Source organism: Thamnophis elegans, chromosome 10 (genome assembly GCF_009769535.1).
Source record: "Thamnophis elegans isolate rThaEle1 chromosome 10, rThaEle1.pri, whole genome shotgun sequence".
In the NCBI taxonomy this organism is placed as follows: domain Eukaryota; kingdom Metazoa; phylum Chordata; class Lepidosauria; order Squamata; family Colubridae; genus Thamnophis; species Thamnophis elegans.
The window spans coordinates 54220414-54240759 of record NC_045550.1 but is presented as its reverse complement, the minus strand read 5'-3'; the positions used below and the strand labels follow the sequence as shown (position 1 = coordinate 54240759).

The window sequence follows — 20346 nt, the reverse complement described above, 5'->3', positions numbered from 1 at the left end:
CTGTCACCCCATTGACTGCCAGACTGATTTGGCTGATGTGGCTATGTGGGTGCCCCCTTTATCTCTCATTGCTCCTCCTGATTCATAGCATATCATAATGGTAAACATGATATATCAATCAGAACGGAGCTGGAAGGAATCTTGGAGATCTTCTAGTCTAATCCCTTGCTCAAGCAGGAGAACCTATAGCATTTTAGACAGGTGTCTGTCCAGTCTTTTGTTAAAAACCTCTAGTGATGAAGCACCTACAACTTCTGGAGGCAAGCCATCCCACTGGTTAATTGTCCTCACTGTTAGGAAGTTTCTCCTTAATTCTCCCCGATTGATTTCCTTCCACTGTTTCTTGTCTTGCCCTCTGGTCCTTTGGAAAATGTTGAAACCCCCCCTTTCCTTGTGGCAGCCCCTCAAATATTGGAACACTGCTATCATGTCTCTCCTGGTCCTTCTTTTCTCTAGACTGACCATACCCAATTCCTATTCAACTATTCTTCATGTTTTTGTCTCCAGGCCCTTAATCATCCTAGTTGCTTTTCTTTGCATTTTTTCCCGAAGTCTCAACATCTTTTTTTGTTTTATACATAGTACACCAGCTTGTTAAAAGCATTGTGTAAATAAATTACGGTCCCCATTAATATGATGAGATAGCCGCCTTAGACCTACTTTTGGAACATCATCTACTTATTTCTCCTCAAAAAGACCCAACAACTGATTATTATTTTTTTGCTTAAATTAGCTTTATACTATATAGTAATCAAAAAGCTGAGGAAGGCACTCATTTATATAGCATAAGTTATCAAGGGATTTCACTAAACATTAAAAGCAATGAAGTACATGTGATTAATAAGAAAATTCTTTTTTATAAATAGAACCGTTAATGTCATTGCATCTACTATCCATGGTTCTATCACTATCGCAGGAAATGCTGTATCACTTTCACATAGTCTGCAGAATGAAGGCTTCATTCATAATTCTTAAGGGATACAGATAATAAGTATACATATGATGTTTCAAAGTCACAATTGCCGCAAGAGGGTAATTATAGGACCATTAAAGAGAGAAGCACATCCCAAAGAATTCAATGGGGTCTCAATAATGAAGTCAATTCACAGTAAGTTCAGAACGTTTACAAAATGAGAGCAGCCTTTTATACTATCTGTATAAAAGCTCCTATCTTGTGCGGACATAACATTTAGTACATTCAGTGTGGGGATACTTCTTATTTTGCAATTTGTTTTTAATTAAAAGTGTTTTCAAAATTAATTTGGTAGCTTAATTTGGACAAAGCAGTCAGTAAAAATAAGTAAAGATGGAGGGAGGGAAAAAACAGTGCAGTCTTACTATCTCTAAACCGAGTTGTCAGAAAAACCACGCTTTATATACAATTTGCTAAACATCACTTAATACAACAGCAAATCTATAAAACACAAACTAACTTTACATGTGAAGCAGAACATCTGGCAAAATCTTTTATTTCATATTAGATAACGTCTGGCCAGAACAATTACCGTGTCTTAGACTCCAATTTTGGTGTGATTGTTACTATTCTTTTGTTTCCTTTTATATCAATGAAAAAGTATTCTGCTCATAGCAAGTTAATGATGCGTTATGATAAAGTTCATGCCAGATGACAAACGCATTGGATCCACTGCTTCCCAACAGAAACATTTTTCACCCATGCAGGCAAAACATTTATAAAAAAGATGGCACAGGCTGCGCGTAGGAGATCAGACACATTCTTCGGCTGACATCAGGAGGGGATTGATATATTCAAATCCTTCAAACTCGGACTGATCAATCTTCTTTACAATATCACTGAAAATATGAGCAACAATACCAAAATTAAATTTCTATTCCAAAATTAAAGTATAGTAGTAGTCCTCATCTTAAAACTGGTTGCTTAGCAACCGAAATTACAATGGACCTCCCCAGGACTACTTATGATTGAGATTTGACATTCCAAAGCCACTCCCTCATAGTCACATGACTGCATTTGGAGTGCTCTGTAACCGGGCCAACTTTAGAGCCAGTTTCCCTGTCTTGGAGTCACATGACTATGATTTATGATCTTTTTTGGCCATAAACTGGCATTTACTTCCTGTTTCTAGAAAAACCTACCCATTGCAGACCATGGATTCACGCAACAATCATGACCATCCTTTGCAAATTTTGCTTTACAACTGCTGTATCCGCTTAACAACTATCATAAAAAGGTAGTAAAGGTTAGGGTTAGGCCATGTGGTGACTCACTTAACAACCAGCACAACTTACAACTGTAATTATGGGCTCAATTATGGCCATTAAATCAAGGATCTTAAATGTCTAATATGCATAGTCCTCAGGTACTCTTCTCTCCATGAATCATAAATAATGAACTCTAGAAGAAGTAAAACTTGCCCATTGTTTACAGGGATGGACTCAGATAGAAAAATCTGTGAATGGACATGTGTACCTAAACATTTCATCATTCTGCAGCACATGTGCCTGCAGAAATATAGACTATATAGGCTGTTTTGTTTTTAATTGAGATTCACCTCCATCCTGTTGGCGTGAATCTCAATAATAAGTGTAGGAGGACTGGTAGAACCAAGGGAAGGAGTTAAAGAGGAGGAGTTAAAGAGGCATCAGTTTAGAATCATTATGTAGCCACAAGTGACCCTTATCTAGTTCTAACCAGGTGTTAACTGTTAAAAGATTCCTGTACATCAATCTGTGGCATCTTCAGCTAGAATCATGAAGTAACTTGCTAATCCTCAATCCAAAGATTTCATGAAGTGATGTCAGATAATTTTGGACTACCTATATCAGTCTCCTACACTGAATTATCAATACAGGACCAAACCATTAAATTGGCCCCCCTGACCTTGAATTGCAGAAGTTAATGTAACTAAGACTTTTATTTTCCAATCTACCGCCAGCCTTTCTATTCTTTACATTAAGAAAGTCATTTCTGGGGAACAATCCAAGTCCATGTTCAATCAGACCATGGATCTATTAAGTTAAATATCCTGCTTCTAATTGGTCAATCATATCAAGAACATGAGGGTGCAACTTCAAATGGACAGGAAGTTGAAAAGTAATGTTAGAAAGTGTGACTTCACAGAGAGTAGTGGAAATTTGAAACCAACTTCCAGCGGAGATAGTGGGTCAATCGTCAGTAACCAAGTTTAAAATTGCTTGGGATGAACACATGTCCATCATCCAACAAAAATAAATAAATAAAATTGATAATATATAAAAATAAGAAAGAAAAAAGAACTAAAATCCAAATAAACTCAAAAGGCAGACGCAATGGACCACTAGGTCTTTTTCTGTCATGAATTTTCTATGTTTTTTTATCATCAAAATACGTGTAAGCTAGAGACGATATCTGCCTCCACATTAAGCAACCAACATTCAAACATGAGCATGAAGTTTATACATAGCTCTCTTACACTCCACAGAACATGGTTTCATGACAACTGCAAGGCTTACAAGAGTATTTTTCTGATACTGAAAGATAGGGTCTTATTTTCTTTTGATCCCTGAAATAAGCGCTTGGCCTCCTTTTTGGGGAGGTCTTATTATTTTTGAGTGCAGGAGGCAAGCATGGTCACCTCATGGCTGCTGCTGTGTTGCAATATTTTCGGGGAGGTCTTATTTTCGTGGAGGGCTTATTTTAGCACATGCACTCAAAAGCCCGATTGAGCTTATTATCTGGAGAGGTCTTTTTTTTTTTTTTTTAGGAAAACTGGGTATATTAACTTCGGAAATCGTTTACTTACTCGTCGTCAGGTGTCAGTTGTACAGGTTCATTGGTAAACTGAGAATCAAAGTTATCCAGACCAAATTCTCCAGAAATATGTGGTTTAAATGGAGGAACAACCTGTTTTTGTTCCATCTAGGAATAAAGTGTTCAGCATTAAAATATAGCTTTTTATAAATAATGGATAATATTTCCAAGATCACTGAAGTTTTATCTGATTTTTAATGTTACAGTTTCCTTGACTGCCTCACAAATTTAACTCAGATTCTTACTTAGTATATTATTACAAAATCTCTGATTTGGACTGAATTTTCAATTTGATTGTGCTTTTGAATTATGCAAATAAGCAATACACTGCAGAATCCATAGGTCTTAATTTAGAGAAGTAGAAATTCCAGAAGAAAGAATCTTTTCCAACATTTTCAGAAAACATGGTATTTTCCTTCCTTGTTTATAGAAGGGATCATGCTTCTGATAGCAGAAGATCTCCTGGCTTTTTCCTTATTCTCAATGCCAGAATTATATAGGGCAGAGATTTCAGAAATGATTTTGAGCTAAATGGTGTTAATCTTTTGTCAGAGTTACCTTATTCAGTGTTTAAAAAGACAGTATTTTTAAAATTCTTTTAAAAATCTAAGCAACCTCACATACCAAATTCCTCCCCCTGAATTTATTGTTACCTCAGATTCTTACATAAAAGATTTACATGAATCTTTCGGAGTTCTACAAAAGGCAATTATATGGGGAAATCTCAAAGCGTTTAACAACTTTGTCCTATCAGTATTAGAAACTGACTGATTGAATCAGATTACAAAGATCCACTAGTGGTGCCTGAAGCTTTTAAATGCAATATTTACAGAGACGCTTACCATATCCCAATCAACATTACGAAAAAACGGATGTCCTTGAATGTCTGCAAAACCTGTTTGAGGGTGGCATCCTAAACGTTCTTTCGGATCCTAGCAATGAAAAAAAAAAGCATATATCTGAATAATAAAAGCTACATGAATACCTTTGAAGTAGATACATAAGACTCCTGCACAACTATCTATGACTGCATCTATTTAACTTTTAGCAAATCTGTGGCATCATGTTCTTTCACACAGACAATGCCTTGAATGACAAGTTTATGTTTTGATAATTTTTATGCCAAAGCATGACAGCTGGAATATCTGTATTGTTTAACTGCAGATTAAAGTTATGTCTCAATTATAAGCCTATAAAGTAAAGGCAAATTCAGTTAGTTTACAGCTGCTACCCCATGCCATCTTTGTACTTGCATTTTTAGCTACCATATATTTTGGAGTATCAAGATTTTGAAGAGGCAATTTAAAAAAAAAAGTTTTTGCACTCTACAGACTTCCCCAAAATGGCCCGTTTTTCAGAAAAACAGGCACGTTTTTCACAAAAACAGGCACGTTTTTTGTCCCCCCCCAAAAAAAGGCATGTATAGCCTTTATGAGGCTTATAGAGTGATCCTGGGAGCTGCCCCCCCCCAAAAAAATGAGCAAAAAACACCCCATTTTTCACTCATTTTTATTTGTGTGTTTGTTTGTTTGTTTATTGGATTTATATGCCGCCCTTCTCCCAAGGACTCAGCCCCCAGGAGCACTCTAGAAGCCTCCTAAAGGCTATGCACAGCCATTTTTGCAAAGGGGGTGGGTTTCGGGAGGCCAAAAATGCTGTATTCAATATATGAGACGCCCAGATTTTCACCCTCTTTTTTGAGGGAAAAGAGTGCGTCTTATACTCCGAAAAATATGGTAGTGTTCCTTTTAAAAGAATGTGGAAAAATTTCAATTTCTGCAAAGGGGAGATCTTGTATAGCTTTTCATTATCCTTTTATAATTACTGATATAAATGATAGATGTCTCATTTTTTAGCTTGAGTCTTCTTTTAAAACTATGCATCTTTAATGCTAACATGCCAATTAATTACTACTTTATGTAGAAATGCATCAATTTAGGAAATGGTACAAGTACCCAGAGACCTTAAACCTCAATCCTGCAAATCTACCTGTATACGCTGGCCATTCCCACTTTAATATTTCCAAGATCTCTTCTCTAAAATAGTGTATTTCTCCTGCAGAGAAATAGGTGATGCTATCAAAATGGTTCCGGAGGCCTCTCTAACCGATGCCTTGCCTAGATAAATAATTAAAAACTAAGATCAAAGACAAATTTCTTCCATCGTCACAGCATGCAGGAGAGGAAGCTTTCATTGGAACCCTTCTACTTGACACCATTAAACACAAATCACCCATGCAAGGTCAAACTCAGAATTAAAGGTAAAGTCTTAAGTATGTTTGCATTGGGAGCAGATTCCACTAGTGAGTTTTGACTGCAAACAAACCCAGACTAAAATAAAATGAAAACTCTGGGCAAATACTTTTAAGCTGATCTCATAAGAAACTGGCTTTGATCATTCCAAAGGCTTCTTTCTCAACTTTGTAACTGCAAGATGTATATTTAACCGTGGCGTCTTCAAACTATGTATGGCACAAACTCTCACCTTGTTCAAAAAGCTTTTTAGAACACTTGCTGCCTTCACAGACAGGGACCGTGGGATACGGATTTGCTTCTCCAGAATAACTAGAAGAAATAATTAGGGACACTGAAATTTCAACAATTAGCATTCTCAACATATCTCTGGGGACTGGAGTCAAAGTCCCCTTCAAACTGAGTGTAATTTCTGGTGACATCATGGACACAACTTGTAGGGATTTTTCGGCAATATTATGAAAGGGGGTTTCCACTGCCTTCTTTCAACGAGAACAATACTGTAATCTTTCCTATCTATTTGTTCTGCTGAACCAGACTTTTTTTTATGCCACACAATACCTTTTTATTAATTTTTAATTAATTTCTATGTTGCTTTCTGTGGAACGCAGGTTTTTTCCCCAGCAACAAATAATTTACTTGCATCTCCCATAGTGTTTTAAGTATATGATGTAATTATACATATATTTTCAGCAAACATGAATGGAAATGGAAATCAAAAGGCAAGATCTGCTACACTTTTTCAGTTTTAGCATGTAAGTGATTTTTCTTCATTGACTACTAGCCATTTAGACTTAACTAACCTTGGAAGAGGTAATCTTCTGTATTTTGATCAGGATTATCAGAACTTCCAACAATATCGAACGGAGATCTTCCCGCCATCATTTCAAACATCAGGACACCTAAAGCCCACCAGTCCACACTAAATCCTAAGAGTTAGAGGAAGACAATATAACACATTAAGGAGCGTAATCCAATCAACCTATTTACTTTAAAAATTATGATAATGCAATAAATATCGCTATATTAAGAGCTTGAACCTGATTACAAGGATTTTGAAGTAACATACATGCTTAAAGAATTTCAACATTTTCTAAACTCATCCATCAATTTTCTGGATCTCTCAAAAATTCTGAGAAAACCTAATTCTACTTTAATAGAAGATATTCCCCACACAATTAAACATAAAATGAAAAATATATGGCAGCAGATGTTTTAGCCCAGCGTTCTTGTCAACAAAGCTATTTTATACACAAAAAAGTATTTTTAAATGGATGTTTTTTTCCCTTACCTATCATCTGAAATAGCATAGTACAGCAACATATTTATTTTGACAACTAAGCCTACATGTTACTTCATTAAAGATAAACTGGGTTTATATAACATGTTAAACTTAAGTTAACAAATGCAACTTCTGAGTTCATAAAATGTCCCCAAATAAGCCATATTATGACTTAATCGTTGTCTGATTAGACAGTGGTTAAGTGACAGTAAAACAATGGCTGGATTTCCCCAATAAAACGGAATCTGACTTCTGACTTTATTTTAACATGCACTGTGTTGATTCACATACTGGGTATGTCTTTATTCCTAAACTGAGTTTAGTTGAATTCAGTAAAAGGCTGAATATGCTTCTCTTTGCCTAATGTAATAAAATTTTAGGGCATAAAGGCTTACAATGACAGTAGAAAATATGTGCATTTTTAGAATTATCCATAACCCTGTATGTAGTTGTTATGACCAGAGCTTCATTTAAGTTCCATTAATAGAGAAAGAGATTCTGGTTCAAGAAACTATATACTGTATATACTCGAGTATAAGCCTAGTTTTTCAGCCCACTTTTTGGGCTGAAAAAAGCCGCCTCGGCTTATACTCGAGTCAGTGAAAAATTTGCCCGAAATGGAGGAGAAAAAGGGGCGGGGCCATGCCGCTGGGTGACACTCGTGAATGGCCCAGTGCCCCTGTGAGTTTCCCCTCCCTCTGTGTCAGTTTGCCGCGCAGCGCGCACCGCACCATCCCCCCTCCTCACGTTCTAATGTAATGCAGGGCTGTCTTATGATTCCCCTTCCTCCCCCTCCTGCCGCTCTGCAACGATGTCCCACCTCCTCCTTGTTATGGCAAGCAGCCACATAGCGATGTCCCACCTCCTCTGGTACAGTGATCCAATGATAGGAATCACTGTGCCGTGTGTCATAGGAGGCGGGACATCGCTCCCGCGGCTGCACGGGACATCATCATCACAGCGGGACATCAGCATCATGAGGTGAGTGAAGTATTTCATTGAATACACCGCTAGTTTACTGTTTTTCTTTGAAATAAATATTCAAAAACATTATTGGTATCTATTTTTATTTTTGAAATTTACCAGTAGCTGCTGCATTTCCCACCCTAGGCTTATACTCGAGTCAATAACTTTTCCAGTTTTTTGTGGTAAAATTAGGTGCCTCGGCTTATATTCGGGTCGGCCTATACTCGAGTATATACGGTACGAAGCAATTCTGGTTCTTGACATTACTGAACAGAGCCAACTTTCACTTTCTCTATGAAATGATCCATGTTTATTTAAGTTTCAGCTCACAGACTTATATGGCAATCTCCTATAAAATATAGTGGTTACAATTGAGAATGCACTGTTGCCTAAATGACCAGGAGCTACCTAGATTTGGAGGCAGCCAAGCAATCCCAAATCACAATGCTGTATATTCCTCATATGTACACTATCTTCCCAACTATGTACAGGTAGTCCTCGAGTTACGAATGAAATGGAGCCTGCCAATTTCATGCCCGAGGATTCGTGTAAGTGAATCTCGTACTTGAATTGGATTGCTCCCTCCTTTTGCCCATGCATTTGCTAGTTAAATGCAAGGCTTGTTAAGTGCACATGAGGTATTTCAGGGTGGGAACAACCATGGGGGGGGAAGGCTACAGATGGAGCAAACCACCTGCCTAAGACCACCCAAGCCCTCCCCCACCCCAAGATCCAGCCCCTAGAAGCTCCATTTTGGCTGACAACATGCCGGACGAGGCCCCTGGATGCCTGAACGGGGCTTCTGAGGGGCAGATCTGTACCTCAGAAGCTCCATTTCTGCCTTCAATGCCTTCAGAAGGCAATATACAGGACAAATGCTGCAGAGTAGTTGGTTATTCGTAATGGCGAACAACTGCCATGGTGCTGCAAGATTTGTAGTTTTTCCTTGTTCACAAACGCTAGGGTGCACTTATTGTGTAACTCAGTGGTCCCCAACCTTGGCAACTTTAAGACTTGTGGACTTCAACTCCCAGAGTTCCTCAGCCAGCTTTGCTGGCTGAGGAACTCTTGGAATTGAAGTCCACAGGTCTTAAAGTTGCCAAGGTTGGGGACCACTGGTGTAACTTCAAACGTTCACTATTGAAACGCTCGTAACCCGGGGATTACCTGTATTGAGCTGTTTAGTAAGCCTTTCAGTTTCATTACAATAGACAACTCCTTTTCTGAGACCCATAAACTTTTATTTTGATTGAGCATTCACTTCCGTATATCTTTATTAGGCAAAGTTGATTCCACTGGTGGCAACCAATGTAAATGGTTCTTTCACAGGAAAGGGACTATACTGTCATTATAATGATTAGAAAGTCTCTTTTATAAGAGCTAGTAATCCTAGTATTTTATTACTTTTTCCAAAAAAGAATGTTGTCTCAACATGTTCAATAAATACATGGTTTGTGCACTGTTATTTAAGCAAATTTATTTATAAATACAACTTAACACAACTCTGGCCACATGGATTACAGAAGACACCAGAATATAAATATCTTGGAATCTAAAGAGAAAGATAAAACAATACAACTTGATGTTGATTTTGAAAACTGAATTAGTAAGAATTAGCTACAGAAGATTCCACAGAATTTGTCAGAATCAGGTGAAACCATCCTACAAGGGTATTATGAAGAAAAAAATAGGAGTCATGTACATTGCTTTGAGCTTCTAGTATAAAAGTGAGATATAAATGTAATTGATAACTAAAAGCAGGATCAAAATGTATTTTTCTGAAAAGTATATTTTATTTTTTGACGGCAAGATTAAAATTAAGAGATAGAGTGAATGGCATTGACTAATCACGGAAAGTTCAACACTTGCTTGGTTGAAGTTTCAATTATTTAGGATATTAACTACACATTTTACAAAAATAGTAAGCGTTACCATAATCTTCTCCACGTAAAATTTCGGGAGCAATATAATTAGGAGTGCCACAGAAAGTGCTGGTGGTGTCGCCAGGTCTTAATCCTTCCTTTTAAAATAGACACAAGGAAAATATATCTTACACAGTTCAAATATATCTTTTGCTTCCAATTCATTTTAGGAATATAAAGGAATATAAACTTACATTCTAGTAAGGCCAAGACCTAGGATATGGATATTCTGGTTGCTTATTGTAAGCAAAAAACTAAGTCATGCTAACAAAATTCCTAATGATCTGTACTCAATCTCCTTCTTGCCCAATATGGACACCTACATCCTTAAACCAAATGTATCTAACTGACATAGTACATGTGACTAATGACATTACATAACACTGGAGTACCAAGATTTTGCTTCCTGAACACTTTTGGATGAATCTTATGGATTTTGAATTGCTAATCATGAAAATAACCTGTAATTTAATCTATCATGTACCATTTTACAGAAATCTTCTGTTTTTACACAGTGGCAATGCCCTTCATGACCTATTGGCTACTACTCACACATAAAACATACGGAAACATAGAGCTGTTGTTGAACTACAACTACTGTAGAACTGGAATATCTGTAGAGATCTAAAGTTGCAATACGTTAAAAAGAAATGGTTATTCCAAAAGAATTTGGTTCCAAAACAGAAAAATGTGGCATGTGATGTAACAACATAGAAGACCATGAAGTGCAACATGTTCATTTTCTGCATTCACAATAGTACTTCTTTCTTGAAAATCTAGGTGATGAACATGGTGAAAAGTTGTTGCCACAAAGAAAAAAACAGTATCAGGGCAACTGAAATCCATCAATATTGCTGACTATTGTTGGACACTGCAGTGAGATGCAACGGACACCAAGTACAAACGAAAATCAGCAGCAAAACATTTTAGTCCCGTTGAACTCATGCAGCATGTCAGAAACACTATGCAATTAAATGAGTTATAGTCATTAAAAGTTAATTTCATATTTTTCAAGATTCCTTCTGGTAGTAATTCTGAAATTATATTTGTGTTGAGTTTGAAGGGGCCTGTTATTATCACCAAGCTTTTCTGAAAGCAAAACCTTTGAAAAAATGTGTTGTCCAATGTTGACATTTCTATTCCATGTATACAAATGGCATACATTGGTATAAATAAAACATTACACAAATGATATAAAAGACACAAATTATGCCAACTATTACCAACTATTGACACCAAACAGTGATAACTTAAGGAGAGAAGTCCAGAGGAAAATTTTGCATTCTATCCCATTAATTGAAGCTGCAGAAATCCAAGGTTTTACTGCATTTTAATCATTTTTAAGCTTTTGAAACTAGCAGTTTCTGATCAAAAGGCATTCACCAAAAAAAGTTTCAACCTGTGGCTATTTTTCTTCTCACCTTGCACATGCCATAATCAGTCAACTTGATATGTCCCTCAGAATCCAGCAAAACATTGTCCAGCTTCAAGTCTCTATAAATTATTCCTCGTTCATGAAGGTAGTTTAAAGCTAAACTGATTTCTGCGGAGTAAAACCTAAAATGAAACCAGCATTTTAAAATACACTTCCAAAAATGTGGATAGATCCCTGCCTACAAAGTCATTTTTCCCAGAAAAAATGAAAACACTTAATTTTTCTTCTCACCGCGCCTTTTTAGGCTGTGGCATCACACTGCTCCTGAACAAGCTATTGGATGGGAAGATCCATGGAATATTTTGAATCAGAAACAGGGCAAGATACACATTTGCTTTCTACCTAAAGGTGGTTCAAAACCACCATGAATTTCCCCGTTTTATGTCAGATCAGCTGTTTGCTTAGCTGGATTTAATCCTTACTAACAGGCTCACTGCCAAGCCTCTGTGCCCAAGATTCCTTCTACAGTTCATCTTGCTCATTTTTTTTAAGGTTCTGCTTTTTATATGCTGTTATCTGAGGAAGCTGGAAGAAGATGGGTATAATTACCAGTACCAGCCAGACACCACCATGTTTCAGTTGAGCACCAATAATTGCACAGAGCTGCAGCAGTGGTAATTACTGTTAATTCCACATTAACTGTAATTGTTACTTTTTTTGGCTTTGAGTGACAAAAAATGTTAAATAGTTTACTATCACTTCTTTAACACTTTTGGAGACTCTTTGAGGCGGAACTGAATCCACTGGGTCTGGGGAAAATTAATCTCTGGTTCTTGACAAATTCAAAAAAATATCCTTGGAAAGGCAAGGAAAATTAATATGGAAAAAAATATGAATATGTAGAGAGAGATATTGTTCTCCCTTTCTCAGCCAAGCTGGAAAGAATAAACAGAAAAGGCAGTGCTGGGATCAGAGCCGTTCAGCTCCCGGAAAAAGGAGACAAAAGAAAAAATGCTGATACCCAGCGGGAAAAAAACAATATGCTGCACTCAAATATATTTGTTTTCTCTCTCTAACTAGTCTGCAAAATTCACGTCAAAGAAGCACAAACCTGGCATGCTCTTCTGGCAATTTCCTTTGTCGCTGCATGTGAAACATGAGATCCCCTCCATTCACATATTCGATAACGAAAAATAGCCTAAATCACAAAGAGAGATTATGTAATGGATAACTTTCACGTATCCGGTTATCATCATTCACCTACTTATTACTTATGAATCTTAAGCGATTATAATTCTCACAATATGATTTCCTCGCTATTCGTTGTAAAGCATATTTATTCTTTACCAATTTGTAAGATTTTCCCTCATATCACTGTGCTTTATTTATAAATTTCCCTCTTTTTTTTGTTTTTTGATAATAATAGAAGATAGGGAGAACACCAAGCATTCCTAAACACCTCAAGACTAATTATTTCTTTTTATTAAGTCTTCCTTAGATAATTTCAGTGAGAATTTATTCATCATCATCATGTAAGTATGGGAGCAGGACAGCAGATATGAAAATTACAAAGATTAATTTGTTGCAACCTATTTGGGGAATTGTTTTCCACTCTGTTTTACCAGGATTTCTAATCCTAGTATCAAGAGCTGCATCTGTTCCACATAGGAAGTTGTATTTTCAAAGGATCATTTACATATTACATTATTTTGTTCACATCATCACTCTTGGATCAGTTTTTCCACACTCAAAGCCATTTTTTAAATTTTTCTACATAGATCCACGTAATCTATAGCTGAAATTTCCAAATATTATTATGTAAAAACAAACTCAAACCTATTCAGAATTCTTATCAAGTTATCCTATGTTAGCTTGTTATAAGACTATAGTCAAATAATATTTTTCATAATTTATATATCCTTACAGCTATTGAAAGGTTTTTTTTGTGTGTAAAACATATATTCTCATCTTTCCATCTTAAAAACCCTGTGTATGTTGCTTTATGTGATAATATTCTTAATTATGTAGATGATTTCTTTGTTTGATCATCTTTCTTCTGAAAATCACTTTTGGAAATAAGTAATGATATAATTATTTTTTAAAATGAAAGCAATAAATTTTTTTTTACCAAAGTATAAACAATCTCTTATAAAAAGAATAGAAAAATATGTGCAAAAAACATATTGTGTAGTTTACCTGCTTTCTGTCTGAAAACATGAGTGAAGACCAACAAGGAAAGGATGATTTGATGCTTGCTCAAAGACATGCTTTTCTGTTTGAACCCAGTCAATATCCTGTAACAAAGACACACAGAATACTTCTTGTCTTGCAATATTTTCTGGGAAATGCTATTTAAACCTGTTAGCTAAAGTTGATTATTGAACCGGAGATAAGCAGTGATATCTACTCTTATAATAGCAAGGTGGGAAATCATGTACTCTCCATGTCCACCAGCAGCAATTGTTCATAAATTCCTAAGGCACCACTGAGGAGTCTAAAGTTTCCAACTTTACGTATCAAGTGAAAAAACTTACATTTCCCACAGCTCTTAGTCTCTGTGCTTATTTCACTGCATTCCATCAATGAATTCAATCAAATATCTTGACACCACATGATGACTTGAGATTTGCTAATAAGTTTATGCATTATTGGGCATATTTAGGTTGAATATATCACAAAATGCAATGAAACTACACTTGAATGTCCATGGTTTCTGACTTTAAAGTGCTCCTGTTATTAAAAATCAGCCTTGTTTACAACATTTCCAGCATTATTGTTAATGGGAAAAATAGTTAAGTGTAATAGGAGTTCAGAAATGAAGCTCTTTAAGAAACAAAATCTGATCACAAATCTCAAGAAACTATTAACTGTCTAATCTACTGGCAGCTTCATTAAACATTTCCCTGGCTTACCCATAATAAATGTTGTAGGTGAAACAATCATTGGATAAACAATTCCCTATTCTAAGAACTATACCAACTCCCTGAAGTGGCATAAGGCACCAGGTAGCTGTCCATTCAAGAAAGAGAGGGTACTCCACTGGATTTGACTGGATCCCAGTCATAGAATAATTTCAGCAGGTAAGGCAGAGGATAAAATCACCGAAGAGATCGTGCAATATGTAGCAATTAAAAACATTGTTAAGCATCACTCACCTCATCATCATTAACTAGTTCTTTTTTCACAACTTTCATGGCATAAATGCGCTCTGTCTTCTTTAACCGAACTAAAAGTACTTTTGCATAACTTCCTCTCCCTATAACACGAAGTAAATCGAAATCTTGGAGACCTAGACTGGAAGATACTTTGCCGCTTTCTCTACTCTTGGCCTGTAAGAAGAGAAATTCCTTTAATTAGTGAGGATGCAATGCTGAACCATTCTTATAGCCAATAGTTCTTACTACTAATTTGTGATAAGGTCACCACACTGCCAATTAAAGGCATTTTCAGTTACGGACTTACAAAGGGACCAACAATTTTAGTAGAAAAGAATTAAGAGTACCTCCTTTTCTTCACCAACATGGTCTAAACTTTCATGGCTTGAAGGATGATATGGAATCACTAAAAGGAAAAGAAATTTAAAAAAAACTTAGATCTCCAGATAAATGCAAATCTTTGTAGAAGGATTGTGTTAAAACTGGTAAGTAGATTGGCTTAATGCAATTAATCTACATGGCACTACCCCATAAGAGTAATTTGCATGTTTCAGCTGGTGCAAAACGTAATCGTGCATGTTTCAGCTGGTGCAAAACGTAATTATAGGTACCAGTCACTCGGCACATGTAACACTTATGCTCTGCAAGCTGCCATGACTGCAGGTACAGGTAGCCCTTCTCCTATAACCATAGTTGGAATAGTAATCTCTATTGTTCGGTAAAACAGTCGTTTAGTGAGACGTCACATGACAAGACTGCAATCCTGGTATTACCAACTGTAATTATTGAGCGATCATATAGGTCAGGGGTCGACAACCTTAAACACTCAAAGGTCCTAACCAGAATCCCCCTCCCCTCGGTTCAATTCTGGAACAGAACGGAAGTCTGGTTCCCCCACCATAGAGTCTCTCCTTCTAGAGCAGCATCCTTTTTCCTCTACCTGTCCTAACCGAAAGCCCTATCAATTGTGGAGCTGACCAGCGACAGGGAGCCACGACAGAGGGATGAAAGAACCACATGTGGCTCCAGAGCCGTGGGTTGCTGACCCCTGACATAGGTCATTAAGCGGAGTTGCAGGTAAGGAATGCGAGATGCCAGAGGCATGGAAGAGACATCCAAAAAAGGTTTCAGCCTGAGTGAAGATCCACTCATGCATGGCCTGGGTTGGGCCTTCCCCAACCAGCTTTGAGGACCTTCGCAACCATTACCTTACCATGCTGACTGTCTGCTTGGATTTCAGCTTACTTTCATTGCTAGGGGCTTGCTTCAAGAGCTTCTGATCAAAGGAATTCAGCTCTTGTTGGTTCATGAAAAGTATCTCCTTTGGTGGGGTGCAGAAATGGAGCCAAACTTTTCACAATTGCAGCTCTATTTCTGCATCCCACCAAAGGAGTTCAGGTCCCCTCAGGAGGCAGCTCCCAGAGACCAGAGGAAGTCCTCTCGGTAAGTGGCAGCACCTCACAACCTTCCATGATGGCTTCCTCATGACTTTCTGGGTAGTCCAGCAGAGGTTGTTTCAAATTGGGATCCCATGAGCATGAGGCATTTGATAATCGGTGATAAGTGTGAATAGGTTGCCAAGCAAATAGACAGTAAACATGTGACGGTGGGGGTGATGGTGCAATTACCTGGTTCGCTATTATCAGAATGCACTGAGGAATGATCCATAAGCTCCTACAAAAAACATAAATGAAAGGAAAAGGGAAAATGTAAGATCATAAGTTTTCAATAACCTACCATTTCTGGAAAGAGGCAGTGTTTTTATTTTGGGATAAATTTCACTATTTTCCAAGCAAACCAGAAAAAAACATGCAAGAGATCAAGCTGCATGGAGCCTTCATTAGAAATTGTTTAGTTAAAATAAAGTAACCCTCTGATGAGATTTCTACATAAAGTTCTACATTTAGGCAACAAAAACGAAATGCACAGGTACAGTATAGGTGGTACCTTGCTTAACAGTAGTAACTGTGAAAGGGATCTTGGAGTCCGAGTGGACAACCATTTAAATATGAGCCAGCAGTGTGCAGCAGCTGCCAAAAAGTCAACACAGTTCTAAGCTACATAAACAGAGGGATAGAATCAAGATCATGTGAAGTGTTAATGCCACTTTATAATGCCTTGGTAAGGCCACACTTGGAATACTGCATTCAGTTTTGGTCACCACGATGTAGAAAAGATGTGGAGACTCTAAAAGAGTGTAGAGAAGAGCAAAAAAGATGATTAGGGGACTGGAAACTAAAACATATGAAGAACGGTTGCAGGAACTGGGTATGTCTAGTTTAATAGAAAGAAGGACTAGAGGAGACATGATAGCAGTGTTTCAATATCTCAGGGGTTGCCACAAAGAAGAGGGAGTCAAACTATTCTCCAAGGCACCTGAGGGTAGAACAAGAAGCAATGGGTGGAAACTAATCCAGGAGAGAAGCAACTTAGAACTGAGGAGAAATTTCCTGACAGTTAGAACAATTAATCAGTGGAACAGCTTGCCTCCAGAGATTGTGAATGCCCCAACACTGGAAGTCTTTAAGAAGATGTTGGATAGCCATTTGTCTGAAACGGTATAGGGTTTCCTGCCCAGGCAGGGGGTTGGACTACAAGACCTCCAAGATCCCTTCCAACTCTGCTATTGTATTATATGAATTCACTCAAATAGTTCAATGTACATAAAAATGCTTTAATAATGTAGGAAAAATCAACAAATATGGTTTTTGTAGGCAGGCAAAACAAAACAAAAAACACAGATTTCAAGCCTTGATTATTTCTTACTAATGTATTCAGTGTACTGCTATACATGGAGACACATATACACTTGAGAGAAGTACAACTATCGATTTTACTTACCGGTGGTATAGCATGACGGTCACATACTCTGGTGACAAGTTTATGACATTTTTTATGAACTAGAAATTTACAATTGATGCATTTATATCCCTGGCGCCCTAATCCCCATATTCGGTCAGTACAGATGCCACAATGAGCTCTCTAGGGAAAAAAAAAGAACATAAATAGTATCTGGATATCAGCTCTCAATCTGGAATTGCACTTAATTCCTATTCTCTGCTTTACTTGTAAATTATTACATAGGAAACAAACCAATAGTCTTCTTTATTACTCCTAATATTTGTTCTACATTAAGTATTGTTTTTAGTTAATTTTCTATTTTTTTCCCAAGTTATAGTTTTCTTTATATTCTGAAGCTGTGCTAACATCCTATATTCTACAAGTGCTTGTTTTCTATTATTTTTGAATGTTTGCAAAAAATATCAATAGCTTCCCCAATTAAAACTATATATAATATAGTTTGGTACCAAACATAATGTAGAATATATATTTGGTACCATATATTCATATAGTATTTAAACCTATAGCTGGGTTAACAGTAGGATTTTAAAATATTTATTAATCATTTCAAAAATAATAAAGGGTGATGATGTGGATGAACAAGCAAAAGGAGAAAAGGAAAAATTGCTGATACATAAATCTAGTATCTGTAAGTGGACAAAGGAATTACTGACATTGCATAGTTAGTACTTAGTGCATTGTTGATGAAAAATTAATCATTAAAAAGTACATTAAATTAATTTTAATATGAGAAAGGACAATTTGTTGAATGAACCACAATGTCAGATTTACACTTTCATTACTGTCATAATCATATACAACAATGATTATGTTTTTAACACCATGCCAAACAAACAGTAAAACAAAGTGGAGTATAGTTTAGAACAGGGGTAGTCAACCTTTTTATACCTACGCCCACTTTTGTATCTCTGTTAGTAGTAAAATTTTCTAACCGCCCACCAGTTCCACAGTAATGGTGATTTATAAAATAGGGAAGTAACTTTACTTTATAAAATTTATAAAGCAGAGTTACAGCAAACCCCTACCGCCCACCATGAAAGTTGGAACGCCCACTAGTGGGCGGTAGGGACCAGGTTGACTACCACTGGTTTAGAAATATGTTTACATAATTTAATTTCCAGACAGACAGCATTGCATCAAAACCCAAAAGACCTGCAGGACTTATGGTTCCCAGCTTATGATGTTCAAGTATACGTTCAATTCATTTGACTATTGTGTTTTTTAATTGAGATATAACCATGCTAGGGATAAATTTCAAAAAAATATTACTAAAAATCTTCCTGATTTGCTTGCTCCTGTTGCAAAGGCGGGAGCAAACAGCATGAACAATGAAGCAACCCAAATGCAATCACGGTACATGAAGCAGTTTTATACTTCCAAAGCATTGTATGTTTTTTAGTTGCCGCAATCCTTCATGGCAGACCTGGGCATTTTACAGCCCCTGGGCCACATCCGGCCCTTTGGCTGTCCCTACCCGGCCGTTTGAGATCAACGGGAAATTAGAAATCAAATGTAAATAAGATGTGGCATGTATTCTTAGCAGTAGCATCTAATGAAAACCATATAAGTTTCTGCTTTGTATAAAGGGGTCAAATTAATATTGCGTAGAATTAAGTTCAGCCTGTTCGTTTGGCCCTCCACCACAGTTCGAGTTTCTCATGTGGCCCCTTGAGAAAATTCATTTCCCACCCCTGTTTTGTGGTTTACAGCTGCTAAGGACAACTATAGTCTACACAATAATTTCCGGTATATGTGTTCAGACCAGTGGAAGAGTAGATCCTTTAATTCTTCAGAAATAGTTGCAAGGTATTTCTTCCCTTTTAAGGACATAGGATAATTTGGAAGTACGTAATGTCGTTGTTTGAAAATTGAAATGTTATCAAAAATAAAAATGCTTATTGATAAAGATGTATTATAGTGAATGTAAATAAATTCTGGGTTAAAAGCTGATAAAGTCAATTTGAGCTTTTAAAGTCTATTTTCTTAGCACCAGTACTTAAATAAAAGGAAATAGTTATCTGACACCACAAAAGATCAAAGTCCAATTTTGAAAAGTGAAAGCAGCAATGCACTTACCCTGTTAAAACGCTTGGCTTGAAACGTATGACCATTTGCACAATAGAGCTTTCTCCATCTCCGTGCACCCCTTCGATAAATAGATTCTAAGGAGAAATAAATAAATTAACTTAATCTAGTAATTATGACAAACAGACAAAGCTGTACGTAGTTAAGCTGAGCCCTTGTTCAAGAACTGCAAGAATCAAATTTTGTTGTCACAAAGACTGAACAAGTCAGGCAAATGAGAACAATTTACATGTAATACTAAAAAAATAGAACAGATATACTGAAAACAGTGTCCTCATTAACAATGGTTTTAAAAAAAAAAATTATAGCTAGCTTAAAAGGCTCAGATAATATTTTAGGAGGGTTTTTTTTCTCTTTTTACAATTATCGTCTCTTGATTCGGGCTGGAGTCAGGAAATTGAATGGAGTTGAGCTGTTCCTGGCCTGATGCCCTTCCCGACGCCTACGAAGAGTTTGCAGCAGATATTTTCTCTTTGCACTCTGATAGAGAAACGTCTGTCGCTGCCTAGGATTGAACTCTCAACCTTCCGAGTAGGAGGTGAGAATCTTCACCTCTAGGCCACCGCACTGCTCAGATAATATTTTAGGAGTTTATCTTGGCAGAAAAGCAAGTAGGCTTTGGATCAGGTCCATCCACTTTATACATCAGTTAATACTTTAATCATCTGATTCAAAAAC

General features: G+C 36.9%; 1 protein-coding gene across 3 annotated transcripts in view; it reads right to left on the bottom strand.

Moving 5' to 3' along the window:
• Positions 1-555: 555 nt before the first annotated feature.
• The window catches only part of PRKCI (protein kinase C iota), a 42678-nt gene continuing 22887 nt past the window's right edge, over positions 556-20346 (bottom strand). For 2 of the 3 annotated variants that reach the window (XM_032225486.1, XM_032225488.1), the window contains 14 exons: positions 19660-19745; positions 17563-17703; positions 16350-16395; positions 15069-15127; positions 14722-14895; positions 13763-13860; positions 12678-12764; positions 11613-11748; positions 10202-10289; positions 6825-6950; positions 6254-6333; positions 4612-4701; positions 3762-3877; positions 556-1812 (listed from right to left, as the gene is read on the bottom strand). In XM_032225486.1, coding sequence (XP_032081377.1) covers positions 1725-1812; positions 3762-3877; positions 4612-4701; positions 6254-6333; positions 6825-6950; positions 10202-10289; positions 11613-11748; positions 12678-12764; positions 13763-13860; positions 14722-14895; positions 15069-15127; positions 16350-16395; positions 17563-17703; positions 19660-19745 — 1415 coding nt within the window. In that variant the 3' untranslated portion in view covers positions 556-1724. Of the gene's footprint in view, positions 1813-3761; positions 3878-4611; positions 4702-6253; positions 6334-6824; positions 6951-10201; positions 10290-11612; positions 11749-12677; positions 12765-13762; positions 13861-14721; positions 14896-15068; positions 15128-16349; positions 16396-17562; positions 17704-19659; positions 19746-20346 lie in introns of those variants that run through there. The other variant, XM_032225487.1, reaches the window with a different exon arrangement.